This window comes from Talpa europaea, assembly GCF_964194135.1.
Source record: "Talpa europaea genome assembly, chromosome: 7".
Classification (NCBI taxonomy): Eukaryota; Metazoa; Chordata; class Mammalia; order Eulipotyphla; family Talpidae; genus Talpa; species Talpa europaea.
The window spans coordinates 115,434,325-115,451,910 of record NC_140074.1 but is presented as its reverse complement, the minus strand read 5'-3'; the positions used below and the strand labels follow the sequence as shown (position 1 = coordinate 115,451,910).

Here is a 17,586-nt window from a genome sequence, read left to right as displayed (position 1 = left end):
AAACATGTCAGAGTTGGTCCCGCCTGTCCCCTCATTTGGGGGGACTGAGCCGAGAGGGACTCTGCCGGTGGGCCACAGAGCTCCCTGAGTCGCCTTATGCATGAGGACAGAGACCTTATCTTCCACATTTCTGGATCCTAGCGGCTAGCGTCAGGCAGGCACACGGGAGACCTGTGTGCAGGACAAAGAAGGAGACCAATCTGTCACTTTCTTCTCTTGTCAGGGGACAACAGGCAAACCCAAGGGGGCCACCCTCTCCCACTACAATATTGTCAACAACGCCAGCCTACTAGGGGAGCGAATGAAACTGCACCTGAAGGTAAAGGGGTGCTGACCCAGGCCAAGGCTGACGGGCACCCTGCAGGGGTGGGGACTTGCTGGGCTCCCCCTGCAGAGTGGAAGAAATGGCTTCCTGGGCTTCTGGCTCCAATATAGACTCAGCCTCCTGTCTTCATCTCCAGCCGCCGGAGGAGTTGCGGGCAGTCCTGCCTACTCCCCTGTACCACTGCCTGGGTTCTGTGGGCGGCACAATGGTGAGCGTGATATATGGCCTCACCCTCATCCTGTCCTCTCCAGCCTTTGATGGCAAGAAGGTGCTGGAGGCCATCAGCAAAGAGAGGTGGGCATCAAGGGCAGCTACCCACAGGTTTATGGGAACCTTCTGTTCTCGTTCCTGGGCCCCATCCCTTTCCAAGATGTCTCTTCCCTCTCTGCTCTTTGTCTGCTCCCCAAGGTTGCAGACTTGTCCTTTCTGCAGATTCCGGGTGGTGGGTGAGGAGCTCCCTTCTACTTCCAAGACTGATTTTGAGATGCATTCTCCCCTCCCCCCAATACAGAGGCTCCCACCTCTATGGCACCCCCACAATGTACTTGGACATTCTGAACCAGCCAGACTTCTCCAGTTATGACATCTCAACCATGTGTGGAGGTGGGATGGGGTGGCCAGGCCAGCACTGGCCCGGGTGAGCTTGATTTGGACCCACTCTTATTTAGGGGGCAAAAGGGTTATTGCTGAAAGGTGGGGTGGGTGGGGGAGGAGGCAAATCCCCAGTGTTCCCAGTTCAAGGTCTGCTGCCAAGTGTAGGAACAGATCCAGGGTCAGGGAGAGAAGGGAATTTCTTCCCTAGAAAGAGCTGTAGGTGAAGGGGGTCTCCTGTGCCTGGAGAAGGGGGGAGCTGTGTCAGCCTGCTCTCTGATTCAGGTGTGATTGGTGGGTCTTCGGTACCCCCACAGCTGATCCGAGCCATGAGCAACAAGTTGAACATGAAGGAGCTGGTGGTAAGTGGCCTCCGGGACAGGGGCTGGGCCCAGGTTGGGAGTGGGAGGCAGGCTAGGCCTGGGTGAAGACAGACTGACAAGTGAAGGCTGAGCTATCATCTGCTGTCTCCAAGGAAGACCCTCTCCTCCCCCCTCCTTCCAGTAAGCAGATGTAAGAAAATACAGTCTGACCTCAGCAGTTGGTGAATCATGGAGGTAGGGGCCAGGTGGGGGGGTAAATATACATACATACATTTATATTTATAGAAATCTGGGGAGGAAATGCAGCACAGGGTATGTAGCAAAGCACCAGTGTCCTGCTGGCGTGTCCTGGCAGGTGGGGCTGGCAGAGTTGGGCTATGGGCTTCAGACCCTTTCTGGAAGGAAAGGGTGGGGCAAGGGGTTGATGTTTGTTTCCAAATGGCAGGGCAAGGGGAGCAGAGGGGAGGATTCTGGAAAGTGGCCATCCTGATGACCACTCTGTTCTGGTTCTGAAGGCCTTGGGGGGTCTCAGTAACAGCTTTTTTCAGAAGAGCCTGGGAGGCGGGGGCAGGTGTGATGGCGCTCTCACTGCTGGGTAGAGCTGGGTTTCTGCTGGAGTGCCTGAGCCCCCTGCCAGGACGCAGCTAGGTGTGGACAGCTCTGTGCATCAGCAGAGGCTGTGGGGAGAAGGCCGGGTCAGAGTGGGAAGGTCAGTAGTCTCTCCGGCGGAAGGCAGAGGCCAGTCACCAGGACCAGCTGGGTCGGGACCTGTGGAGAGGCAAGGAGCCATGTCAGGACATGATGGGAGTCCCAGGCATGTGTCCCCTGGGAGAGGCATCCTAGCCCTCCCCTCTCAAAATGGGGGGTCTCCCCACCCCTCCCCATGGGCCACCCCTCCTCATGTGCCGAGAGAGCATGGGGGACCTGTCCACCCTGCCCCCACCTGTTTAATGGCGGCCGGCTTTCTTGGACCTCTTAGTGGGGGACTTGCAGCTTCGGAAGGCATCTGTGTCACGGATGTGCTGGCCCCTGAACTTGGCGGGAGAGGCACAGGTGGCATCGGGGCGGGAAGTCTTGGCTTCCAGCCACCTGGAGAGACAGAGAGTTGCTGGGGTTGGAGGAGGGATGTGGGAGTACTGGGGAAGGGATGGTGAGCCATGGGGCCAGGATCGGCTTAGCTTCAGGTTAGTGGGGAACTGTCATCTTCATTTCAAAAATGGGGAACCACACCCCCACCCCAAGCAGGGAACCTACTCGGGAGCAGATCTAGCACATATGCTTGGAGGTCTTAGTGCAGGGCCTGATGTGTCTCCACTCCATCACATGAGGGTGGCTTCTGGGGAGCACACGGGGGTGTTCTCACCTCCTGAGGCCCCGGAGTTGGCAAGTACATTTCCAGGGGTTGCTGGTGAGGTTGAGGGTCTCTAGGCTGTCGAAGGGGAAATTGGAAGGCAGCTGGCTCAGGCGGTTGTTCTCCAGATGGACGTGTTTCAGCGTGGTCACACCCAGGAAGGCACCGTCCGAGAACTGGGGGGTAAAGTGGTCATGAGTGTGCACCTCAGAACCAGGGTCCAGACTTTTCCAGCTCCATGGTGCCTAGGGGCAGGGTCCTTCCCTGGACAAAAGCGGTGGCACCTCGAGGCATTTCACGGGGACTGGGGACTGAATTGTCTCAGATGATCTAATCACACCGCCACCTTTTGAGATGCAGGCAGGCAGCGTTATTTCCAGAGAGTGGGTGGGGGAATAGAAACAAAGCCCCGTGCCCAGGGACACATTAGGGAGGCTGCAGCACCACATCAGCCTCCTCTTCCCTGGCTCCACCCTCCCTGCACAAATACTGGGATGGGGAGGCAGCCTGAGTTTGGCCCAAGCTGGCACACAGTGAAGTCAGTCAGTGTTTGGTGGGGTGGGCTGTGGGCCCGGGCTCCCGACACCCCCAGGGTCCTGGGAGTTAACCCAGCTCTGTCTTCACTGCTCCCTCACTGCCTGACAAAAGCTATTTGTGGAGACACCTTGGTGGGGCGTTTGGCCAGATTGGAAGCCTCCAGAGGAAACGTTCTATTGATGCCCACATCCTGGCCCAGGACTGACAGTTCCTGCCTGGACTCCCCTGCCCCAGATCAGCCCCTGATGCCCTGCTCTGCTGCCCATTGAAAGGCCACAGGGTCTCCGATTTCAGCTGGGGAGAAGCTGGGGCTGGAGATGGGCTGGGGGGCGGGGGGCAGCTTCCATTTGCCCAAACAAAGGCTGGCTGCTGTCTGGGCTGATCCTGCATCTTCAGGCCTGTGACCAGGGACTGGTGTGACATGGTCTTTGTAACCAGACCATGCAGATGGCCATCTTGCCTTTACCTTGCCATGATCCCTGCCCAAACTGCCTGGCCAAAGCCCCTGTACCAGAATGATTTTCCAGTCCCAAGGAGGATTCTGTCCTCAGCCCAACAGCTCCAGCTGGCCAGGCTGGGTACTGTGGGGGAGGCAGGACTAAGCGAGGCTGCAGCCAGGAGAGGGTCTGGTGGCTCTGGTGAGCAAAAGGCAGCTAGTGGTCTGGGCACAGTGATGCACAGCGTGTCTTCCCTGTGGGGAGACCCTCGGTCTAGTGTTGAAGGTTGACAATGGTGCACAGCACTTGCTTTTTCCTTTTCAAGGAGCCCATTGGTGCCATGCCTACAGCCCCAGGGAGCCCCTGGTTCCTGGCCCCCACTCAGTTGAAATGGACCCGAGAATGCAGTGGAGTGTGTGGGTGGGTGGGGGGTGGAGGAGCATCCGCTAGGGCCTCTGGGGGGCATGGAGGAGGTCTTCCCCAGGTATATGCTCCCCGCTCACTCCCTAGCTCCCCATCAGGAACAGGGTCTCTTTGTGGGCCTGATTCACCCGCTCCTCTAGAAGGCTCCTCAATAAACAAACCTTCCTTTATGGGGTAGTAGGTTTACTGGAGACAGGAAAAAACAGCAGAGGAGGGGCAGAAGGCCCAACAGGAAGAGGTGGCTGCTGCCCACAGCAGGGGTTGGGGTGGGGGTGGGCACGCTGGAGATGCCTTTTAGGGGCCAGGCCATCTGTTGGATCAGGGCAGACCCAGCCCTGTTTATAAGTAGGAATCCTAGGGTGCAGTGGCTGAGACTGGGGACCGGGCAGCAGGGCAGGGTTTAGGGTGTGGATGTGAGAAGACAAGGGACAGAGTTTGGTAATGCCCTCGCTTTGGAGATAGCCAGAGGAAAAGCAACTTTAGGGGAGAGGAGATAGTGCCCAGTTGTGGCCATGCACCTCTAGGCCTCCAGGCAGAGGAGCCAGGGCACAGGTCTGGAGCTGGGAGCTCACCTTTTCCAGGTTAGTGTTGTCCAGCCAGAGGGTCTCCAGGTATCTGCCAAAAGACTGGAAGGCATTGTCTGGAATGCTTTTCAGGGGGTTGTGGGACAGCTTCAGCTCCTCCACCACCCGCAGCTTGCTCAGAGCAGCCAAGGGATAGCTGGACAACTGGTTCCTGTCCAGGTGGAACTTGGCGAGGTTCTCCACATCATCCAAAGCACCGGGCTGCAGGGAAGTGAGCGCATTTTCCGACAGGTAGAGCCAGCGCAGGTCCTTGGCGCCCTGGAAGGCCCCTGCACGCAGCTCGCGGATCTTGTTGTTGTTGAGCTGCAGGATGAAGAGGTTGACCAACGGGGAGAGCAGCCCCCGGGGCAGCTCAGTCACCTTGTTGTGGTCCAGGTAGAGGTAGGTGAGCTCACTCAGGTCGTCGAAGGCGCCTGGGCGCAGCACGCGGATGTCATTGTGGGACAGGTACAGGTAGATGAGCTGCTTGAGGCCGCGGAAGGCCCCGGCCGCCACCTCGCGGATCTGGCAGTGCTGCAGATGCAGCGACACGAGGTTCGGCATGGCCCGGAACGAGTTGGCAGCCAGCACTGGGAAATTGTTGCGCTGTAGGTTGAGCAGCTTGGTCTTCTCCGACACCTTGGGGATCTTCTGCAGCCCCACCTTGTCGCAGATGACGTGCTGCAGGTCGCCGTGGCAGTGGCAGTTCTGGGGGCAGGCGGTGAGCACCGGCAGGAGGCCGGCCAGGAGGCCGAGGCTGAGCAGTAGTATCGGGCGGGCCATGGCCAGGACGCCTGGGGCCAGGGCTGGGGGCAGCGGCGGCAGCAGCGACGACGGCAGGGTGCGGGCAGCGGCAAGTCCTCGGAGCTCCTCGGGGCTCCTGGCCTATTTATACGGTGGCCCTGACCGCAGCCGGCAGCCGAGCCAGCTCCTACGTGGAGCATCGAGGCACCAGCTTAACTCCCTCGCGCCCAGAGATGCGCCCCCGCCCTCGGTGGGGAGGGGGCGGGCCCTGCCCCCAGACGGCGGCGACTGTGTGGGGCCAGGACGGCGGCCGGACCTCGTCCCCCATCCTTCGCCCCCTTTCTCTGCGCTCTCAGACCCTGCTTCTCCCCCTGCCCCCTACCTTCTTTCCCTCAGACTTTTCGGGGAGGGGAAGGATGGGTGTGTGGAGAGCCCCGAGTTTACACCGAAGAGAGGGAGGCGTTCCCTGAACTTATTTGTTTGCTCAAGCATGAGCCGCCAGCCACCACCCCCTTCCCCACCCCCACCCCCCCCCCATAGACGCTCGGCTGGGTGCCTGGACCCGGCGAGAGGAAGCGGAGCAGGACAGCCGGACACGAGTCTCGCCGCGGTCCGCCAGCCGCGGCGCTTTAATGGGGCTCTTGTGCGCCGCCGGCGGAGCGTGCGAGCAGCTCTGGCGTCGGGCTCCCCCTTCGGGCTCGACGCCCCGAGCCAGGCCTGACGAGAAGGGCGCGCCCGCCGGCCCTGCGGGGCTCCTCTCTCCCGGCTCCGGGCTTGGGTTCCTGTCCCCTGCGCCCCAGCCCCCTTTTCCAGGGCCGAACGCTAACCAGAAAATTGGGACCTGGGGCGGCGAGGGGGTGGGGCCACCCACAGGACTCGTAAACACACCTGAAGACCGCAGGCAGGGCCAGGGCAACTGCGCGAGGACAGCGGCGACAGCTTCCCTTTCTCCCCCTTACTTAATCTTCCTAAAATAGCCCCATCTCCTCATCCCCACCTCCAGTGGTCAGGACGCGCCTCCGAGGGGGCTCTCAGGGTGGCGGCCAGAGTGGCGCCAAGGTGTACTTGGCAGAGGCCACACCTGGGCAGTGGCCCCAGGGCTGTGAGGGAGGGGGAGGGGGGCAGGTCTCCTGGCTACACGGAGCTGGCCCCGGACAGCTTGCTAGCCAGGCTCCAGGTCCTGTGGGCAACCCTGCCTCCGTCGACCAGGCCTCTGCGTCTACTTACCAACCAAGGTGTCCCCATTTCTGTGGGAAGTGGAGGGTGGGCAGATAGTATCTCAGCTCTGGGGTGCCTGGTAGGGGTTGTTGCCTGTATTGGGGGGGTGGGGGGGAAAGAACCAGACCCTTCTGTGCTTGACTCACCCCAGCTAACATAGAGAAATGAGGTGGGGGGGGCTTAATGATGGGGGGACCAGAAGGAACCTAGAATAGAGGGTAGCTAGCCCCTCACCCTTCTTCCAGTACCCAGGTATGGGGGCCCCTTTCCTAAGCTCCTTTAGCCCCTTGCCTCTAGATGGAGGTCATGGTTGCCCAGAACATTCCCTGATGGTATTTAGCCTCCTCCAAGGCTGGCTTCTGGTTTTCTGTTGCTCAGGATGTTCCAACCACTGGAAGGGGCGGGGGTGCCACTGGCTTTTTAAATCCTTGCTTTGGCTGTCTTTTTATTTTGATGGAAATAAACTTACAGGAAATTCTCCAGAGCTTGGGGACACCCACCCAAAGATAGACTCTTGTTCTGAGTTTCAGAAGGGTGAGGTGGGGTAGGGCCGGGTGGGTGGGTTGTGTCTGTGCCCCAGCTGGGCCAGGCCAGGCTGGCTTTCTCATCACGTTCATGGGGGAAGGGCTTCGAAGGGAGGGGCAGTGGAGGTTGTGGGGGCTTTGATAACACTGGAGCATGTGGCTGGGCCAGAAGCTGGGCGACCCTGTCTGGAAGGGAATGGCTTCCCTGCTTGAATTTTATTGCAGGCCTGGGGTTCCTGCTCATTGAGCTAGTCTGCCAGTCTACTCAAAGTCCCAGCACCTCTGACCCCTGACCTGTCGAGTGCAAGTCTCTTCCCACCATCTAGCTCCCTTCCACTTATCCCCAAGCTCCTTCCCAGGGTGTTCCCTCAGGGTAGCTCACCCCATCTCTACACAGTCCTCGAGCTCCCTCCAAACACCCTTTCTGGACTCCCTAGGTGGCTTATGGAACCACAGAGAACAGTCCTGTGACCTTCATGAACTTTGCTCAGGACACTCTGGAGCAGAAGGCAGAAACTGTGGGCAGAATTATGCCTGACACAGAGGTGAGCCCAGCCCAGCCCTCCAGACCCCACCTCCCACCATCACCTGGGTTGCCCCCGCCCCAGAACATTTATTGCTTTCAATGAGAGACCCGAACAGCTCCCTCCAGACACTGCGGGGTCAAGGGCCTGGCCGAGACTCTCTGGGTGGAGGCCTGAGGGGAAGAGCTGGAGCAGTGGCCCTGAGCAGCGGCCAGCTGAACTTCTCCACAGCCTCCCTTCCTGTCTGAGGTCTGTTTTTGCCAAGCCCACTGTCTGTTTCGGGGCAGCCAGGACAGCCTCAAAGAGGAGCCAGGGTACAGAGATTTTTTCCTACACAGCTCTTTTTCTCCTGTATTTTCCTACCCCCCCCGCCACCCCCCCTCGTTTTGCAGCACTCCTCTTTGCTTAAAGCTGTGATTCCTTTCCTGGTGCTTTATGCCATCCCCCCCCCCCCGGATCCTCTGCCTCCTGTATCCTCGCCCCTCTGGGGTTACTGCCAATGCCAATGTGCCCGATAATTCGCTTTCCCTAGGGCTCACGGCCACCATGCTGAGATCTCTTTAGGCCTCCTCCTGGCAGCGAGTGTGCCCTGCAGTGTACCCCTCCATGTACCCAACAGCCCACTGCTGCTCACAGGGGTGCCCACTTGTAGGGTAGATGGGGCGAGGGTAGTTCTCCCCATCTCACAGATGCAGTCACTGAGGGACACAAGTAAACTCTCCTTGCATGTGGGCCGTGGCTCATCTTTCTGCTGGGCTTTCATCTCTGCCTCTTCTCTACTCCCATTCACGTGGCCCTGCCACACCACCCTATTTGGCTTCTTTATTTGCTCCTTTATTTCTGCACAGTTTATAATTCTTCAGTTGGCCTGGCCCTCCACAGGCCTCCTCTGCAGCAGCCTCTGCCCGCTCAGTTTCCTTCGCCCCTCCTGGCCTGGGCTTCCTCCATCCTTTCCTGTCCAGGCTGCTGGTGGATCTACTCCAGCCTGTCCCTCTGCCCTGAATTGGGATGGACAGGTCCAAGGGGTCTCATTATTGGGGAGAGGGAAGGCAAAGCTCCCCCCCGCTTCCTGAGGCCCTCCCCATCCTGAAATGAGAGGGAGGGAGGTTGCATCCTGAAGCTGTCTGGTCCCAGGCCCAGATCCTGAACACGCAGAATGGAGCCCTGGTAGAGCTGAACACACCCGGAGAGCTGTTCATCCGAGGATACTGCGTCATGCTGGGCTATTGGGGTGAGCCCCAGAAGACGCAGGAAGCAATTGGACAGGACAAGTGGTATCGGACTGGGTGAGAAGGAAGGGCAGGTTTTGGCTTATTTGTTTTTGTCTGTCTGCTCCACATGACATGTGGATGCTGTGCCTCCCCAAGTCTAGAACAGTGCCAGGCACATTGTAGGTGCTTGATAAATGTTTGATGAGTGAGTGAGTGAGTGAGTGAGCGAGCTAGCCCGATGAGGTGGAGGTGAGAGGCCATTCCTGGACTTTCCCTATAGAGACATCGCCATGCTGGATCAGCAAGGCTTCTGTAAGATTGTGGGCCGCTCCAATGATATGATCATCCGAGGTGGTGAGAACATCTACCCCGCGGAGCTGGAGGACTTCTTTCACAACCACCCACAGGTGCAGGAAGTACAGGTGAGGCACCAGTCCTGGTGAGCCCCCAGGAGCAGGAAACATGGGGTACGGCTGGGGATGGGGATGTCTGACATCGGCCTTTGACCCTGGAAGGTGGTGGGAGTGAAGGATGACCGGATGGGGGAGGAGATCTGTGCCTGCATTCGATTGAAGCAGGGGGAGAAGACCACAGCGGAGGAGATCAAGGCTTTCTGCAAAGGGAAGGTGGGAAGCTTAATCCACCCCAGCCGATGTTACTTGGTTCTCCCTGCCAACCTACAGCCCGCTGTACCCTCCCCTCCCCTTATGACCCCCCACCCATCCGCGCACTTTATCTCCTTCTGGTCTGCAGATCTCACACTTCAAGATTCCCCGGTACATCGTGTTTGTCACAGACTACCCCCTCACTGGCTCCGGAAAGGTATGCCAGGTGGAGGAGGCCAGGGAGGGCTAAGCGGTCTGGGGCCCCAGGTGTAGAAAGCCAAGAGGTCCCAAGCATGCTTTCTTCACGGTGGACCCAAGAGTCTATCCAGGGCCTCCCTGGTTGCACAAGGGGTTGAGATGCAACCTATGAAGCTATCTGCAGCTACTGCAGCACGAGTTCGATCCCCAGCCAGGGAGCTGCCCACATGGCGCAGCAGACCTCTCCTAACTCTCCTGCTGCTCCCCTCAGCAGTGTGTTTCAGTCAACCTGCCTGTTCTGTTCCCTACTCTGTCTCTGGTGAATCCCCTCACCCCCCACACCTCTGACCTGTACCCCAGCTATTGTATACATAAATAAATAAATCTTCTATTAAAAAAAAGAAGAGTCTAGCCAGTGGCTGGCAGCTGGGTGACCAACTAGACAGCTCATCCTGGTTTGCCCTAAGAAAATTAGCCTAAGAAACAGCTCAGTCCCAGCAAACTGAAGGGGTTGGTCACCCTTAATGGCACAGGCACCAAGCCTGGCTCTCAATCCCTTCTCTTTCCTCTAGATCCAGAAATACAAGCTTCGAGAACAGATGGAACAACACCTAAACCTGTAAATAAAGAGGGGAGGGGTGTCCTCCTGGGCCCTCTCTGCCCTCCCCTGACACTGCCCTGTCTGTACTTGTGATTTGGCATAAAGAGCTTCTTCATGTTTTCTTTGACTGGACTTTTGTTGGGTGCTCTCTTGGCAACTACTGTGGGGTGGAGAAAGGGAAAGACAGAAGGGGAACTAGCACTTTCCGACCTCGTATTCCTTGTCCTTGTCAGTGAGGATGCGGAGCACTTTGGCATGCATTATTTACTTAATGTAACCCTCACTCAAGCACTCTGAGATCCCAACCCAATTTTTCTTAGGCTAGTCTCATTTCTTTTTCTACATTGTTGTCAGATTAGCCCAGCAAGGAGTATTCTTTTAAACAGCTCTAATGAGATATAATTCACATACCATTCAATTCACCCATTTAAAGTGCTCATATTCACAGATATGCACAACACTCACTAAATTTAAAATATTTTCATTCTCAAAAAGAAACTCCATGCCCTTTAGCTATCTGCCCCTCCTCCCCCAACCAACCCATTCTTTTTTTTTTTTTTTTAAATCCATGAACCCCTGATGGGCAGGGCCAGATTCAAGCAGGCTATAGCTTGACCCAAGAAATTAAAAAACAAAAAACAAAAAAACAAAAAACCCTGGGTTCCAGAAAGCACACAGATTTCCAGTTCATGGAGACAGAGACCTCCTTCCTGTCCACAGTGTGTCTGCCCCTGGCAGCAGTGCCCTCCTCTTTACTTGTTTAAAAAAAAAGGGGGGGGGCATAATCTTAGGAAACTCGAGTGCCAAGCACTATGCAACCTTTTCTCTTGAAATCTTCCCCACTATCCTAGCACAAGTGGTGAAGTAAACTCAGAGAGGTTCTGAAGTGGAAAATGTCAGGCTGACCTGTTGATGAGCTGAAGTTGGGGCACAGCCTGTAGACTGAAAGTTTTAGGGAACAACTGATAAATAAGTGCCCTCAAGGCCACAGGCACCCTGAGTCATGCATTTCAGATGACAGTACCCCTTGCTTTAGTCAATAAATACTCTGTAACTTAGTTGTTCTGGGCTCAGACTTTGGCGAGAGATCTCCTCTGAGGCCACCAGAGTAAATAAAGAGCTAACCTCCTCCTCTCTGAGTGCTGTCTGCTTCCCTAGTGAAAAATCTGCCCAAACAGTTCAGCATCTTGCCCCAAGCCACTCAGCCCTGAATAAAGGCAGGCTGCCTGACTCTAAAGCACCTGCCCTTCCACCTGTGTGACAGGTCCTCACCGGCCTGCCTTCCCAGGCCTTCACCTGCATCTTGCCTCTCCCACAGACACGCTCTCTGACTCTCCTCCCAGAGGGCATCCAGGATGACCTGCCCAGGAGATGGCAGATTGCTCGCTTTCCTGGCCAGCCAGTTACCCCTGGGATTTTCTGCTCCTTCACCATCCAGCCCCAGCGCGCTCTCCTTCGTCACTGGCTCCATGCCGTCCTATCAGACCGGCCTCAGGTGCTGACTAATACCTGTGGCCGTCTGTCTCTTCTGGCTCTGCCTCTCCCCTGTCTCGTGCATCTGTACTGGGGTCTGGACTTAAGCATCTAGGTGTCCCCAGCGCCCAGTTCTGAGCCAGGCTTATAAGATGGGAAGGAACTGACAGGATGAAGCCAGTCCTGCAAGGGTGGGGAACTCGCCCCCGGCAGCCCGGGAAGGCACCGAGCCGCGGCTGCGGTGGGCCCAGCGGCGTCCGGCAGGTGGCGCTGCAGACCCGAGGCTCCAGGCCTCCGGGCGCGGAGGACGCGGCACGCGGTCACGCAGCCCCGCTTCCTTCCGCCGGGGTGACCCACCCAGCCGGCCCTGCGCGCGCCGGAGCGTCTCGGGCGCGTCTCGAGTTCGGATCCTGCTCGGTGCCCCAGGCCGCGCGCCGCCGCGTAACGCGCCATGGCGCTTCCCGGGGCCCGGGCTCGCGGCTGCGCGGCTGCGCTCACAGCGGCCCAGACGCGCCGCCGCGTGGAGGGCGCGAGCGAGGCCTGCGGCTCCGAGCCCCCGGGCCGGCGCGCGGCGCTTTACGTGCACGTGAGTGGGGGGGGGGCGCGCGGCCCGGACCCACGTGGCGGCTGTCAGGCCGCTGCGAACCCGCCTTCCCTGCCCGCAGACGAGGCGGGTGGGTCGCGGTGCCCAGGCAGGGAACGCCTTGGTTCAGAGATCTGAAGTCTCACCGGTTCCGTGATCCTGACCTAGTGATTTCCCTTCTGCACGTCGTTTTCCCATATTGCAGTGGATTTAGTAATCCCATTCCGGCTTGCCCTGGGGGGGTGGGGGTTAGATTGCATAGCCTCGGTGGATGGACCTTGGAAGAGCGCCGCCGGGAGGTGTGTGACTGAACTCTGGACGTAGCTAGGGCCACCTGGAGTCAGCCCCTGTCCCACTCAGAGACCCCTGCCCCACTCCCCACTAGTGGCCGTACTGTGAGAAGCGCTGCAGTTACTGCAACTTTAACAAGTACATCCTCCGGGGAGTGGATGAGGCAGCCATGCGGAGCTGTCTGGTGACTGAAGCTCAGACACTGCTGCGGCTCAGTGGGGTGCAGCGGTGGGTATGGAGGCTGGAAGCAGGGTCTTGGGAATTATTGGGGGGGCGGTGTGGATGTTGGATAAGCACAAGACTCACCTCCATCCTCTTTTCCCAGGGTGGAGTCTGTGTTCTTTGGTGGGGGCACTCCCAGCCTGGCCAGTCCTCACACTGTGGCTGCTGTCTTGGAGGCGGTGGCCCAGGCAGTCCACCTGCCTGCAGACACGGAAGTCACATTGGAGGCCAACCCCACTTCAGCCCCAGGCTCCAGGCTGGCAGCTTTTGGGGCAGCAGGGGTCAACAGGTTGTCCATTGGCCTCCAGGTAACCCAACTTACCCACCCACTCCCAGAGCACTGAGCCCTTCAGTGCTGTCTCTCCTCTGATCAGATTCAGTCATTCATTGAACAAACATTTATTGATTCCTTTTGGGTGCCAGATCCTAGGAGGTACTGAAAAATGTGTCTTGACACTTTTGTCACTATGTAGTTGTCTGCTGCTGGGCTAGACCACTTGCTCCATGAGGCAGGGATCCTGTACCTTTATTCATCACTGCATTCCAAGCACCCACCGTAGTGCCTAGCACATAGTAGGTACTCAAAAAGGATTTGTTATGTGATTGGAGACACAGGAGGAGGCAGACAGGTGATCAACATGGTAAAGGCTGCCTATAAAGGGCTTTCAGAGTACAGACGGAAGGACACCTTCATCTGATGAAATCATGGAAACCCTCCTAAAATGGAGTTATTTAAATTTAATTAACTTAACAGACAGCTCTGTGTGGCCAGTGCTTACTGTGTTGGGCAGTGCAGACAGAGAATATTCCATTACCAGAAAAAGTTCTTTCAAATAGTTCTTGTCTATAAGTTGCTCTCATATGAGTCAGCATAATATTTGGAAGCAAAAGTGACAAATGTCAGTTGATGAATCCAGATGAAGTGTTTATTGTGACTCCCCCCCCCAACTTTTCTGTAGATTTGAAATATTCAAAATTACAAGTAAAATTTTAAGGCTGGTGGCTTTGAAATCCATCCTAAATTCTTAATCTATCTTGGCAATTGTATAACCTTGGGTGAGCTACCTAAGATTTCTAAACCTCGTTTTTCTCATCTATAACATGGAGCTAATACTGGACAGTTTGAAGAATGAATTGGATGTTGCAGGAAAACATTTGGACATGTGACTCTTCAGCCCTTAGATCCGGCTTGATCACCTGCCTTCCAGCTCCCTGCTGTTCACGACTTTTCCCGGGTGTGTGTCCATGACACTAAAGTCAGTTGACTGTGCTGACCTGCGTGCTTACACTTGACCCTCTCTCCTCAGTCCCTGGACGATGCTGAGCTGCAGTTGCTAGGGCGGACGCACTCGGCTGGCGATGCTCTGCGGACGCTGGCAGAGGCCCGGCGCCTCTTCCCCGGCCGTGTGTCTGTGGACCTGATGCTGGGGCTGCCCACACAGCAGGTTGCACCCTGGCTGTGGCAGCTGCGGGAGCTGCTTCGCCACTGTGACGACCACCTCTCCCTCTACCAGCTGACCCTGGAGCGGGGCACCACGCTCTTCACCCGAGTGCAGCAGGGCTCCCTTCCTGCCCCTGCCCCTGACCTGGCTGCCGAGATGTACCAGGAGGGACGGGCAGTTCTGCAGGAGGCCGGCTTCCGCCAGTATGAGGTCTCCAACTTCGCCCGGAATGTGAGTCCTGGGCTGAAGGGTGAAATGGGCAGTGGCAAGCCGAGTTGTGACTGGGGAGTTAGGGCCTTTTTGGGGAGAAGGGTCTCGCTTGGTGCTTTCAAGGACTGTGTTGGTGGGTCATTCTAACCGGCCCACTCCTTCACTCTGCACTGACTATTCCCTCCCTCTCCACAGGGGGCGCTTAGTACCCACAATTGGAATTACTGGCAGTGTGGTCAGTACCTTGGCATTGGGCCTGGTGAGTACCCCGTGAACCATAGAAGGGGTGACTCAGGACAGCGATGTCACTGCTCTCTTGGGTCACTTACTTGGACTCTTATTTTCACGTTTTCTGATAGATAAAGTGAGACAAAAAATAAATACCTACTTCATAGCGCTGTTGGATATGTATTTTGAGGTGTTTAATATAGTGTCTGGCTCTGGCACTGTGGTTCTTGATCTTCAGTGTGCACCAGAATTATGTGGAAGATATGTTAAAACCCCAATTTCTGGGTCACCCACAGAATTTCCAACTGGACAAGGCTGGAGTAGAGCCCAAGAATTCACATTTCTAGCATATTAGATGCTGGTAGACCAGGGGTCACACTCTGAGAACTGCTGATTTAATACCTGGCAAGCGTACAGTGTTGGCTGATAGTAAAGTGGGCATGGTTGTTGTTGTCAGGGGCCCATGGGCGATTTATACCCCAGGGGGCCGGGGGCCACACCCGCGAGGCTCGGATCCAGACCCTGGAGCCTGACAACTGGATGAAAGAGGTGAAGCTCTTTGGTCATGGCACCCGGAAGCGTGTCCCTCTGGGCAAGCTGGAGCTGTGAGCATCTAGGGGCACAGGGGTCTTCATCTGGGGTTTCCCTGCATTCCCCAAAATACCTCCACATGCACACCTTTGTTTCTTGCCATACCCTACCTCTACCCTACCTCGTGCTGCATGCTCCTCATGAGCCCCCCAGTGCATATCCCTGTCTCGGAGCTGAGCAGTGGGACAGGCACAGATCTCTCCAAGAGCCCTTGCTGCATTTCCTTTCAGGCTGGAGGAAGTGTTGGCCATGGGGCTACGCACAGACATGGGAATCACTCACCAGGTAAGAAGTCAAGGGCTTCTACACACACACACACACACACACACACACACACACACACACACCACCCCTCCTGTTTCTCTGGGGCTTTGCTCCAACTGGAGTCTGATGGGCAGAAGCACTGGACAATGTGGTGCAATGGTGAGAACCCTGGGCCAGGGCTGCAAACACTGGGGTTCTAGTCCCTTTCTTACTGTATCCTTAGGCACACATCTCTCTGAACCTCAATTTTCCCAGCTATGGGGGAGGACAGACTAGATTAAGGGATTTCAAATGTTTTTAAGCTGCAGGAAATATAATAGATAATGATCAACTAAACTCAGAGCTGTTCTGGGAGTAGTCAGGCCATAAAACCCTGGCTGGGGCTGGCCATACTCTGACCAGAGGATCAGGGGGAGACCTGGCTTGGTTGGGAGCTGGGTTTCTTCCTGATTATGGAGTAGGGAAAGGTGCCTGCCTCCCTGCTGGCCCATTGGCCCTGCAACCTTTATGCTGGGCTGTCCCTCCTGCACCCCTTTGCCTAGAGTAGCCCTACCAACTAACCACCTTGTGGCCTTTGCACCCCTAAGCCTTCTGGTTTCCCCAGCACTGGAAGCAGTTTGAGCCCCAGCTGACCCTTTGGGACATATTTGGAGCAAGCAAGGAGGTGGAGGAGCTGCTGGAGCAAGGCCTATTGCTGCTGGATCATAGGTATATTGGGGTGGTTTAGGGGCCCCAGGGAACCCTGGCCACAGATCCACAAACCCAAGAGAGATGAAACAAAGGGACCTGTGGGTGTGGGGGGCTTGACAATGGTGGAGAGTGGGGATTGAAATTGGTATGATGAGGCCATCACATCCACACATCTTGGTTTTCCAGGGGTCTTCGATGTTCCTGGGAGGGTCTCGCTGTGCTGGACTCTCTGTTGCTCACCCTCCTGCCTCAACTCCAAGACACCTGGCAGCAGAGATATCCCTCCCCAGTGCCAGGAGGATGACCACCTTTTCCGGTGTCCCAGGACAGTGCCAGGTGGGCTTTGGGGGATGGGCTGACACTGCCGACATCAGCTCTGGTCATTGGCTGGCTCCAGCATGCCCAGGGACCTGGTGGAGTCAGGTGGATAGAGGGCCTTTCTGATTGAGAATTGGCCTCAAGTCTGCCCACCGCTCCCATAGGAATATGGTTTCTGTGAGTGCCTGTTATTACTGGACTCTAAAGAAGATCCTGGCTGGCAAACAGTTCTGAACAATACATCTGTATTGTCTGAACAATACATCTTCCACTCTCTACAATAAAGGACAGGACATAGAAGGGACTGAGCTATGCTGGTGGACCCGTGTGCATATCCAGCACGGAGACCTGCTCGAACAAGCCTTGCTTGCAAACAGGATATGTCTGGGGTGGCAGGAGCCACAGGCCCGCCTGAGTCCCCTCCTGCACCATAGCCTTTCCACTGTGAGAGTGATGGTGGTGGGAACTAAGCAGAGAGAGGGAAAGGAGGGGAACTCAGGAGTGACCGAGAGCCTAGTAATCCTCCCCTGGCATTCTTGCAGAAATGGTTATAGGGTTGTATTCGAAGAGCCTGACAAGCCTTCTGGAACCTGCCTTGACTGGGGCCCTCTCCATTATCCTGGTTCCTTCCTGGGTGTGGAATCCTGATTTGTGGTTCGGCTTAGTTACCGGCCAGAGATTGCTAACCTCCTCCCTGCATTTCATTTGGAAGATTTTAAATTTTTAACCTTCAGAAAAGTTGAAAGAATAGTTCACTGTGAACCATAGAGCCTTCATTGCAGGGTGTCTGCAAAGTCTGGCAGTAGGCAGGTATTTATAATGTTATCAAGGATACCTGTGACCTGCAATAAAATGAAAGTATGTTTCCCGTGCTCACCAATGGTTGCGTTTTAACTACATTTACTTTATCTTTGATAGCTAGCTGCCTCGATTCTTTCCTTCCTCCCTTTCTCCTTTTGCTGCACCATTTGAAAGAGTTGTAGACATCAAGCATTTTAACTTGTGTCTCCTTGGAAAAAGAACATTCTCCATATAGCCTCAACACCGTGATCAGTGTAAGAACATTGACATCATGCAGTAAGGTGCAGTCTGTTTTCAG

General features: G+C 56.2%; 3 protein-coding genes across 6 annotated transcripts in view; 2 read left to right on the top strand and 1 right to left on the bottom strand.

Annotated features, from left to right (window-relative positions):
- ACSF2 (acyl-CoA synthetase family member 2) overlaps nucleotides 1-10,274 on the top strand; it is a gene marked incomplete at its 5' end in the record, with an annotated part of 33,551 nt that extends 23,277 nt beyond the window's left edge. For all 3 annotated transcript variants that reach the window (XM_084237718.1, XM_084237717.1, XM_084237716.1), the window contains 10 exons: nucleotides 224-319; nucleotides 462-619; nucleotides 837-928; nucleotides 1,202-1,278; nucleotides 7,474-7,581; nucleotides 8,695-8,846; nucleotides 9,052-9,193; nucleotides 9,287-9,397; nucleotides 9,525-9,593; nucleotides 10,147-10,274. In XM_084237718.1, the coding sequence (XP_084093844.1) occupies nucleotides 224-319; nucleotides 462-619; nucleotides 837-928; nucleotides 1,202-1,278; nucleotides 7,474-7,581; nucleotides 8,695-8,846; nucleotides 9,052-9,193; nucleotides 9,287-9,397; nucleotides 9,525-9,593; nucleotides 10,147-10,197 (1,056 nt within the window). In that variant the 3' untranslated portion in view covers nucleotides 10,198-10,274. The remainder of the gene's footprint in view (nucleotides 1-223; nucleotides 320-461; nucleotides 620-836; nucleotides 929-1,201; nucleotides 1,279-7,473; nucleotides 7,582-8,694; nucleotides 8,847-9,051; nucleotides 9,194-9,286; nucleotides 9,398-9,524; nucleotides 9,594-10,146) is intronic.
- On the bottom strand, nucleotides 1,590-5,333 carry CHAD (chondroadherin; the record flags this gene model as incomplete). 2 transcript variants are annotated; one of them, XM_084237720.1, is made up of 4 exons in its annotated part: nucleotides 1,590-2,007; nucleotides 2,183-2,328; nucleotides 2,603-2,766; nucleotides 4,560-5,333. In XM_084237720.1, the coding sequence occupies 3 exons, from the start codon at nucleotides 5,331-5,333 to the stop codon at nucleotides 2,187-2,189; spliced, it is 1,080 nt and encodes a 359-aa protein (XP_084093846.1). In that variant the 3' UTR covers nucleotides 1,590-2,007; nucleotides 2,183-2,186. The 2 variants fall into 2 exon arrangements, with proteins under 2 accessions (XP_084093846.1, XP_084093845.1); XM_084237719.1 differs by having other exon boundaries at nucleotides 1,590-2,328.
- Nucleotides 10,275-11,913: 1,639 nt separating the features above from the next.
- RSAD1 (radical S-adenosyl methionine domain containing 1) lies at nucleotides 11,914-16,473 on the top strand (the record flags this gene model as incomplete). Its single annotated transcript, XM_084237380.1, has 9 exons — nucleotides 11,914-12,234; nucleotides 12,617-12,750; nucleotides 12,848-13,052; nucleotides 14,052-14,417; nucleotides 14,592-14,655; nucleotides 15,082-15,229; nucleotides 15,446-15,500; nucleotides 16,084-16,187; nucleotides 16,356-16,473. Exons 1-9 carry the CDS (start codon nucleotides 12,100-12,102, stop codon nucleotides 16,471-16,473), a joined length of 1,329 nt encoding a protein of 442 aa, XP_084093506.1. The 5' UTR covers nucleotides 11,914-12,099.
- Nucleotides 16,474-17,586: the final 1,113 nt, after the last annotated feature.